Consider the following 9,890-nt stretch of genomic DNA (forward strand, 5'->3'; position numbering starts at 1 on the left):
TATGCCAGACATGTGCTTGGTCTACAAAACACTTATCGGTGATGCACACTTAGAAAAATTCCACGATTTTGGATTTGTAATTATGATTAAGGCGGAATATAATGAAACCAACATGTTCAGATTGATTGCTTTTTGTATTTCAGTACCACTTCCATGTATCATGTCTGACTGGACCGACTGGAGTGCACCTGATGCTTCTGGATCCAGATACAGAGTAAGATTCATGACCAGACCTGCATTGAATGGCGGCAAAGAATGTGAAGATCTCATTCAACTTGGCAAAGGTATGGAAACATATTGATTAGTTCATGCAGATGCTATGTATGGAGAGGATATTTATATCATTATATCAGACAAAAAGATTTTTACATCTTTCTTAGTGACACTCGACATAATTATCCTGTCACATAAGAAATTAGTCTGTAATAACTGAACATACAAATTCACAGAAAATTCAGTACATATTTATGACCATTCTACATTAAATGGGGGAGGAATATGTTTTCATATGTTTGTGTCAGATCCTTCGTCTGTCTGGTATCTTATTAAGGTTTTGGTTCAAGTTAGTTTATCATGAAGTTTCGCAAGATTAGGGTTTTGTTCATGATTTTAGGTTTCACAGGAAATTGTAATGTGATAGCGTGAGCAAGGCATATCACCTTATGGATTCGTAATCAACCTATGTTTTTAGTCTTTTTTAAACAAAAATATACATATTATCATCTTATAATGTAACTGGTGTAAAATTATTTTCAGTACCACTGCCATGTATTGTCAGTGACTGGAATGAATGGTCCGCACCTGATGCTACCGGCTCTTCATTCAGATGGAGATATGTAACCAGACCAGCAATTAACGGAGGAGCAGAATGTCCAGACCTTATCCAGGGCAAGAAAGGTATGTTATATATCTACCTGATATAAAAGTTAAAACTTATACAATTATTGACACATTTTGTTTGCCTTGATCATTTAGATTAACCTTACTTAACCTTTAACAAATATCAGTTCTTAAAGGAGATTGACTAGTCAAAGACAAATTGGATCTTTATCTACTGATTATAAATATGTCCATTTCTTTATACCAAAACTGTGTGTATGAGTGGAAGGAGGTTGTGAATATGACACAGCAACCTAATGACACAAATATCAAAAAGACATCTACAAATTTAATTCATAAATTAAAATATGTCTTTTTCAGACTAGCTTATACCTAATTACTTTATACTGCAATGAAGTGGAGTTAAAACTATCAAACTAAAATCAATGTCTCTCTCTTTTTAACAGTACCACTTCCACTTATTGTTGGACCATGGAATACATGGGCAGCACCTGATGCAACTGGAAGCACCTTCAGATGGAGATATGTATTACGACCAGCAATCAACAAGGACGAACCAATTCCAGAACTCATTGAGGCCAAGAAAAGTAAATATATTTTATACCTATTATGTGACAGGTTTGACCACATGAACATTGAATTGAGGCTGCTTATTTTTTTTGATGCAGTATAATGGATTTGTTACACATCAGACTTTACTATTAGAATAATGTTTCATCTTGCTGGTTAGCAAACTAACTAATTTTGTTGGACAAAATATGTTTAACCTAAACATACTTATGAATTAGAAAAATACTGCAGTAATATTGATTAAACTACCTTCTTGAATAGATCAGTACTTTCTTCAAATTCTTAACCATATTAAGTAATTTGATTATTATAATTTCAGTACCTCTGCCATGTATTGTTGGTGACTGGAGCACATGGTCATCACCAGATGCTACTGGCTCATCATTCAGATTCAGATTTGTAACCAGACCATCAGTAAATGGAGGCAAAGAATGTCCAGATCTCATCCAGGGCAGAAAGGGTATGTATTTAGAACAAAAACAAAATATTCAAAGATAAAAGATTGTTGATATAAAAAAAATCATATTTAGATGACAGTATTCTTACATTGATATCAACAGAATGACTTTCTATTTCATATACAAAGAAAATATATTGAACAGCAAATTCTTATTTTTAGAGTTAACCCAAAATGTCATTTTTGTTTTGCTTTTTTTTCTAAAATTAAACTAATTCTAAAGAAAATAAAACTTTTCTTAAAATCAGTTGCAGTGTGCCTGGACATTTCAATTTTTTCAAAGAGAATTATCTTTGAATATATACAATATATACAATAGCTATTATTCATTGTTGAGTTTATTCAATGGTAACTTTAAGTTTTTTCAAGGAGAATATGCATACAAATTGAAAACTCTACAGAGAACAAAAAGTAGTGTATTTCTTCAATGGTAGAATTAATTTTACAAAAATTTATAAATCACCAGGTAAATTCAAACTGATTCTGTGGAAAGTTTTCATTTAAATTGCAATGAATTAAAATGCAACTCATAACATCTTATTGATTCGAATTTCAGTACCACTTCCATGTATTGTTGCTGACTGGAATGAATGGTCTGCACCTGATGCTACTGGCTCTTCATTCAGATGGAGATTTGTTGTCAGACCATCCATTAGTGGAGGACAAGAATGTCCAGATCTCATCCAGGGCAAGAAGGGTATGTTTATTACAGTAAAGAATTTTACAAGAAATCTTATTTTGGAGGAATAGATAATTTGTTTTATTTTGTCCATGATTTTATGTTTTATTATCATATGGAGTTTTTCAAATGCCTCCACATTAAAAGATATATTTCTGTCCAGAAAATTGAAGAAACTTTATTAAAGTTACAGATTCTCAATAAAATCAAAAATCGAATAAGAAGACTGTTCAGTACCATTACACACAATGTTTGGCATCTCAATAGGTCAAACATAGAGACTATTCTTAATATGATGTGCAGATATTATTCATTGTCTCTCTTCTTTTAACAGTACCACTTCCACTTATTGTTGGACCATGGAACACATGGGCAGCACCTGATGCCACTGGAAGCACCTTCAGATGGAGATATGTATTGCGACCAGCAATCAACAAAGACGAAAAAACACCAGACCTCATCGAGGCCAAGAAAAGTAATTATCCTTCATATCTCAACTTGTACCTTTTAAATTTGTCAGTAAATATGTAAGAATAAACATATGGCCATTAGTCTTTATATGTAGCTAATTTTCAGTTTTTTATTTTTTTTACCTTTCTTACCCTTAACCTAGAAAAGGCTGCTCCTTATTATAACATAGACTTTGTAGACATTTCATAAGAATATAACACTATACTTGTGTATTTTGTATTTAACTAGCTCTACACTTTAGAATAGATTAGCAATTTATCAATTATTTGTTGATTGGTGTGATTAATTTTCACAAAACTTCATATAATGAGTCATATATTTCTGTAAAAATGATTCACTTTAAAACCTTTTTGAAGCTCACAAGTCTTAATATTTTATATTTTGATGAAGGGAAAACATGTATTTGTGAAAAAAAGTCAAAGAACAGTAAAGTCTTCTATTTTTGAACCACATTAAGTAATTTGAATATCATGATTTCAGTACCTCTGCCATGTATTGTTGGTGACTGGAGCACATGGTCATCACCAGATGCTACTGGCTCATCATTCAGATTCAGATTTGTAACCAGACCATCAGTGAATGGAGGCAAAGAATGTCCAGATCTCATCCAAGGCAGAAAGGGTATGTTTACAAGACATCCTATCTTCAAAGAAGTTTCTGTACATTGAATTTTGATCTGATCGAATTAATATTATTTGAATTTCCATATACAGCAAATATTACTTAACTCTGCAGTCTGATTATATTATTTTAAACTGATCAAATTACATTGATGGCCAGGTAGCCTTAGTAGTCTATCTACTTTGCTGACAATAATGAGTTTGTGAGTTCAAAATTGCTCAGTTATTCAAACTTGGTATTCTGCTTCCCTCCTTGTCATTATTAAAGGATTGTTGATATTAAGAAAAACTTTCCCAAGAATCAGTTGTAGTTCACCTGGTTGTTTAATTTTTTGCATATAGATTTTCCTGTTGAATAAATACAACTGGTGTTATTCTCTATGTAGTTCTTTGTCAATTTCTTAAATTCAACCAGGTAAATTCAATCTGATTATGTGTAAAGGTTTCATTTAGAGTTCAATAAATAGTTAAAAGGCAGCTCATAACATCTTATTGATATGAATTTCAGTCAAACTTCCATGTATTGTTGCTGACTGGAATGAATGGTCTGCACCTGACGCTACGGGATCTTCATTCAGATGGAGATTTGTTGTCAGACCAGCCATTAGTGGAGGACAAGAATGCCCAGATCTCATCCAGGGCAAGAAAGGTATGACCATTGTACTATATGTACAATACATGACATATTAGAATTATACAACTTCTCAATTTAAAGCTACAATTGTAAAATTTGTCAATACATTATTATTAGTGGAATAAGATTTATATGGATTTCTTGGGTATAGGTAAACCATAAACTTAAATTGTTAACAAAGTACACATTTCTGTAGGCTTTAATGTACACTTTAGCAAAACCACAATATCAAGTATCCACAATTTTTTATTTTTTCGTAGGTCCGATAAAACTGGTACCAAATAATATAATAGTACATGAATTCACAGTATTTTAAATTAATTTGTATTGCTAATTGAATACTATCCTTTGGTATCAAACTACTCTCTTGTCTCTTTACAGTACCACTTCCACTTATTGTTGGACCATGGAACACATGGGCAGCACCTGATGCCACTGGAACCACATTCAGATGGAGATATGTATTACGACCAGCTATCAACAAAGACGAAAAGACACCAGAACTCATCGAGACCAAGAAAGGTGAATATACCTTTAACCTACAATATTTGACCACTTTTGCCATTGTTTGATTCAGATTACTTGATGGCTTTGTTCTATTTACATGTCAATTATTTATTTGCCACAAAAGGTTGTTAATGAACAAAAGTTGCAGTGTAATGAAAATTTTCTTATCATTTAATTCCAATAATGTTTTTGTTTTAATCACCCTTCGTCCTTGAAATAACCGTCTTCTATGTTTTACTTTTCAGTGGTTCTTCCATGTATTGTGTCTGACTGGAACACTTGGTCTGAAGCTGATGCTACAGGATCTTCATTCAGATGGAGATTTGTTGTCAGACCAGCAATCAATGGTGGAAAAGAATGTCCAGACCTCATCCAGGGCAGAAAAAGTATGATTATACACAAATGTTCTAAATACATAACTGACATCAGATTTACACATTTTTGAAGCAATTAACTCTTGACCATTATATTATATGCTCACGTTATAAAAGAAAATGTATTCAACAAACATTTTTAATTTACAACTAAATGACAATTATCAAATAGGTCAATCTTCAAAAAAAAATTGGGTTTTTCAAATTTTAATTGTATCAGATATGAAAACAACACTTGATAAATGTCATGCATCCAAAGTGCTTCACTTGATATACCTTCATTAGGAATGTTTAAAGCCTTATCTTTTGAAAGCTAAGGGTATTTAAGAATCGAAAAACATTTGCAGAACTTAATGACTAAAAGAGACCTACAAGTAGCCTATTCCAGAAAAGGCCATCTTTGCCTGAGGGAGATGTATAGATATAACTTTTGAGAAAGGTTTTATAATAAATCATGCCAGTACCCGAGTACAGACTTCAGAACTGTTACCTTCAGGCACTGATAGTCGACCAGCAATAGTATGGACCAAGTGTTATAAAAGATTTAAACAACACTTTTTTAGTTTCATGCATTGAAGCCCTTTTCTACATTTACTTTGATCAAGAACACCCAAAGCTGAAACTAATATCATTGTCTCTCTCTTTTTAACAGTACCACTTCCACTCATTGTTGGTCCATGGAATACATGGGCAGCACCTGATGCCACTGGAAGCACCTTCAGATGGAGATATGTTTTGCGACCAGCAATTAACAAAGACGAAAAGACTCCAGAACTCATTGAAACCAAGAAAGGTAAAATGGCAATAATTTCATGTTTCTCAAAATATAAAATCTGGTTAAAAAATCAATCCACATGTTTCAAGAAAAAAAATTGGTGTTATCATTTTAAACCAGTTAAAATTTTCTAATCATATGTCAATTATTGTCTCTTTATTTCACATTAAAACTGAAATTAAAAATGAATTGAGTTTTGAACAAAATTTCACAAACTCTACATCCAAATGTCAATAAATTATTTTTTCAAGCATAAACTATATTTTATTTGTATAACTTTCAGTCCAACTTCCATGTATTGTGTCCGACTGGAATGAATGGTCAGCACCTGATGCTACTGGATCCTCATTCAGATGGAGATTTGTTGTCAGACCAGCCATTAATGGAGGAAAAGAATGTCCAGACCTCATCCAGGGCAAGAAGGGTATGTTTATGTACAATATTTTCAATAGATATACATGGCTAGTTAGATAAACTTAAGTTACATGTAAATGACAAATATTCAAAAATATTCTTCAGTACATTTCAGTTTTTTTTTCTAAATGAATTGTATAAAAGTTACTTCTGTTTCAATATTTATATAATTGAGAAGAAATGAAAAATTGGGATCCAACTAAATATTTCAAAACAGTATTGGTTATAAATTTAAACAACAGCTGTGCTGAAAAAAATATTGTTATACATGTACCAGCGACTTCTCAATTGCTTCAGGAGTCAAATTACACATCTATCCTATACTAGTACACAATGCAGCATTTATTTCTGGTTCTGTGTGAACTGCCAATTACGTAATTTGCTAAGGTATCAAACTGAACTCATTGTTTCTCTCTTTTTACAGTACCACTTCCACTTATTGTTGGACCATGGAACACATGGGCAGCACCTGATGCCACTGGAACCACATTCAGATGGAGATATGTATTACGACCAGCTATCAACAAAGACGAAAAGACTCCAGAACTCATTGAGACCAAGAAAGGTAAGTTGACCATATTTTCATGTTTCTTTTTAGAAAAAAAGCTGAAGGTATTGATCATAAATGTACCAGCTACTTTTTGAATCTGCAATTTCAAACTGATATATCTGGTAAAAAAACAGCTTGTATATTGCAATGAAAAAATTGGTTAGAGTAGTAAGCAGTTGTTTTGTAATGAACATTTCATTATCTTGTGTAAATGATTGGCTTTTTATTTCACATGGAAACTGGAAGTAAAAATGAATTGCACAAAATTTCAAAAACTCTACATCCAAAAATCAATTGAGTACTTTTTCTATTATTCAAGAACTAAAATTAAGCATGTAACCACATTTATTTATACAACTTTCAGTGGTTCTTCCATGTATTGTATCCGACTGGAATGAATGGTCAGCACCTGATGCTACCGGCTCCTCATTCAGATGGAGATTTGTTGTCAGACCAGCAATTAATGGAGGCAAAGAATGTCCAGACCTCATCCAGGGCAAAAAAGGTTTGTTTATAAACAATATTTTGAATAGATATACATGGCTAGTCAGGTTTACACATCTTTAAAAGAGTTATATCTTGACCATAATATTATGCAGATATTATATATAAAAAAAAATCTTTCAATGAGCATAAAACATCTTAATTTTTAGATAACAATTAAATGACAAAGAATAAAAAGGTCTCTAAGTAGTAAACTTTTTGTTCTTAATTAATTGTATCAAGTTACTTATTTTAAGCTTAATAATTTATGAAGAACAATTGGATTTTTTAACATAGACTAGCAAGCATTTATTCCTTGTTCCATTAGAACTGCCAATTACATTATTCCCTATTGTATCAAACTAATATCATTGTTTCTCTCTTTTTAACAGTACCACTTCCACTCATTGTTGGACCATGGAACACATGGGCAGCACCTGATGCCACTGGAAGCACCTTCAGATGGAGATATGTATTACGACCAGCAATCAACAAAGACGAAAAGACTCCAGATCTTATCGAGGCTAAGAAAGGTATGTAACATCTACTATTTGTCTAGGTTTGACTTTTTTTGCATTTGTAAGCTGATGAGTAATTAATTAATTAATTAATGATGTTTTTTGTTTTTTTTTAATTCCAATTTCTTTTTTGCAGCAAATATTTGTAAATGGTGAATTAGAAAATAGTAGTATTGGATTGGAAAAATTCTTACCATTCAAATACAATAATTTACTGCGTTTGGTATGAAGACTAAGAAAATCAAACAATACAATTGTTTTGAACAAATTATCATGAACTTTACATTCACAAGTCAATTATGTACTTTTTGAATCTCTCTCATCCTTGAAATAACTGTCTTATTTGTATAATTTTCAGTGGTTCTTCCATGTATTGTGTCTGACTGGAATACTTGGTCTGAAGCTGATGCTACTGGATCTTCATTCAGATGGAGGTTCGTAACCAGACCAGCAATCAACGGAGGAAAAGAATGTCCAGATCTCATCCAAGGCAGAAAAAGTATGATTATATACAATGTGTTCAATAGATATACTTGACTTGTCAGATTTCCACATTTTTGAACTATATATAGCTAGTTAACCTAAAAAGAGTAATTATTGGTGTTCTTTTCTTAAACAGTTGTATTGAAGTCACTTCTGTTTCAATATTTTGAGTGAAAAAGAAAAATAGAAAAATTGGGATCTCAAATAAATATTAAAAGAGCAGTAATAATTCTAGAGTTTAAGAATAACTGAAAAGAATTCAATCTCTTGATGATACATAACTACACATATATTCTATACTAGTACACAGTAAACCATTACATTCTTGTTCCATAGGCACTCCTATTTAAAGTATTCTATTTGTTATGAAACTGAAATCATTGTTTGTTTTTAACAGTACCATTGCCACTCATTGTGGGTCCATGGAATACATGGGCAGCACCTGATGCCACTGGAAGCACCTTTAGATGGAGATATGTATTACGACCAGCAATCAACAAAGACGAAAAGACTCCAGAACTTATTGAAACCAAGAAAGGTAAATTGACCCCATTTTCATGGTTCTTATTTAAAATGGCTAAAAGTATTAACTACCAAAGCTGTGAAATATATGACACAGTTTCTAGAATCTGGAGTTTTAAACTGGTAAATCTGGTCAAAATGAGACCATATATTGCATCAAAAATTTGGTGTTTGTATTAGGTAGTGACCATTAACAGTATTGTGCCATGATTGACTTTTTGTAAAACATAAAAATTGGAATTAACAATGAATTGAGTTTTGAACAAAATTTAACACTGTATATCAAAAAGTCTATCCTGTCCTTTTGATAAATACTCTGAAATTAAAATATGCATGTAACTATGTTTATTTGTATAACTTTCAGTCCAACTTCCTTGTATTGTTACCGACTGGAATGAATGGTCAGCACCTGATGCTACTGGATCTTCATTCAGATGGAGATTCGTTGTCAGACCAGCTATTAATGGAGGAAAAGAATGTCCAGACCTCATCCAGGGCAAGAAGGGTATGTTGATAAACATTTTTTTCAAAAGATATACATGGCTAGTCAATTTTACACAACTATTATGATCTATTGTATGCAGATATTATTTCTGATATTTTATGCAATAAGGGTTAAAAAAAAACTTAAATTTATTTTTCAACATTATGGTAATAATATTTAACAACAGCTGAGCTGAAAAGAATATTGTTATACATATCCTAGCAAATTTTCAGTTGCTTTAGGAGTCAAATTACACATCCTATACCAGTAAACAATTCAGCTTATTTTTGCTTGTTCCATATGAACTGCCATTTAAACTATTTGATAGGGTATCAAACTGAAATCTTAATTTCTATCCTTTTAACAGTACCACTGCCACTTATTGTGGGTCCATGGAATACATGGGCAGCACCTGATGCCACTGGAAGCACCTTCAGATGGAGATATGTATTACGACCAGCAATCAACAAAGACGAAAAGACTCCAGAGCTCATCGAGGCCAAGAAAGG

At 32.2% G+C, this 9,890-nt stretch overlaps 1 protein-coding gene across 1 annotated transcript in view; it reads left to right on the plus strand.

The window, feature by feature from the left end:
• Positions 1-9,890, plus strand: part of LOC134710539 (thrombospondin type-1 domain-containing protein 7B-like) — a 33,239-nt gene that overhangs the window by 16,968 nt on the left and 6,381 nt on the right. Inside the window, exons 14-31 of the mRNA XM_063570910.1 lie at positions 757-897; positions 1,287-1,427; positions 1,730-1,870; positions 2,424-2,564; positions 2,881-3,021; positions 3,498-3,638; positions 4,146-4,286; positions 4,653-4,793; positions 5,024-5,164; positions 5,805-5,945; positions 6,211-6,351; positions 6,766-6,906; positions 7,256-7,396; positions 7,767-7,907; positions 8,251-8,391; positions 8,773-8,913; positions 9,262-9,402; positions 9,749-9,889. Coding sequence (XP_063426980.1) covers positions 757-897; positions 1,287-1,427; positions 1,730-1,870; positions 2,424-2,564; positions 2,881-3,021; positions 3,498-3,638; positions 4,146-4,286; positions 4,653-4,793; positions 5,024-5,164; positions 5,805-5,945; positions 6,211-6,351; positions 6,766-6,906; positions 7,256-7,396; positions 7,767-7,907; positions 8,251-8,391; positions 8,773-8,913; positions 9,262-9,402; positions 9,749-9,889 — 2,538 coding nt within the window. The remainder of the gene's footprint in view (positions 1-756; positions 898-1,286; positions 1,428-1,729; positions 1,871-2,423; positions 2,565-2,880; positions 3,022-3,497; positions 3,639-4,145; positions 4,287-4,652; positions 4,794-5,023; positions 5,165-5,804; positions 5,946-6,210; positions 6,352-6,765; positions 6,907-7,255; positions 7,397-7,766; positions 7,908-8,250; positions 8,392-8,772; positions 8,914-9,261; positions 9,403-9,748; position 9,890) is intronic.

This window comes from Mytilus trossulus, chromosome 3 (genome assembly GCF_036588685.1).
Source record: "Mytilus trossulus isolate FHL-02 chromosome 3, PNRI_Mtr1.1.1.hap1, whole genome shotgun sequence".
Taxonomy (NCBI): domain Eukaryota; kingdom Metazoa; phylum Mollusca; class Bivalvia; order Mytilida; family Mytilidae; genus Mytilus; species Mytilus trossulus.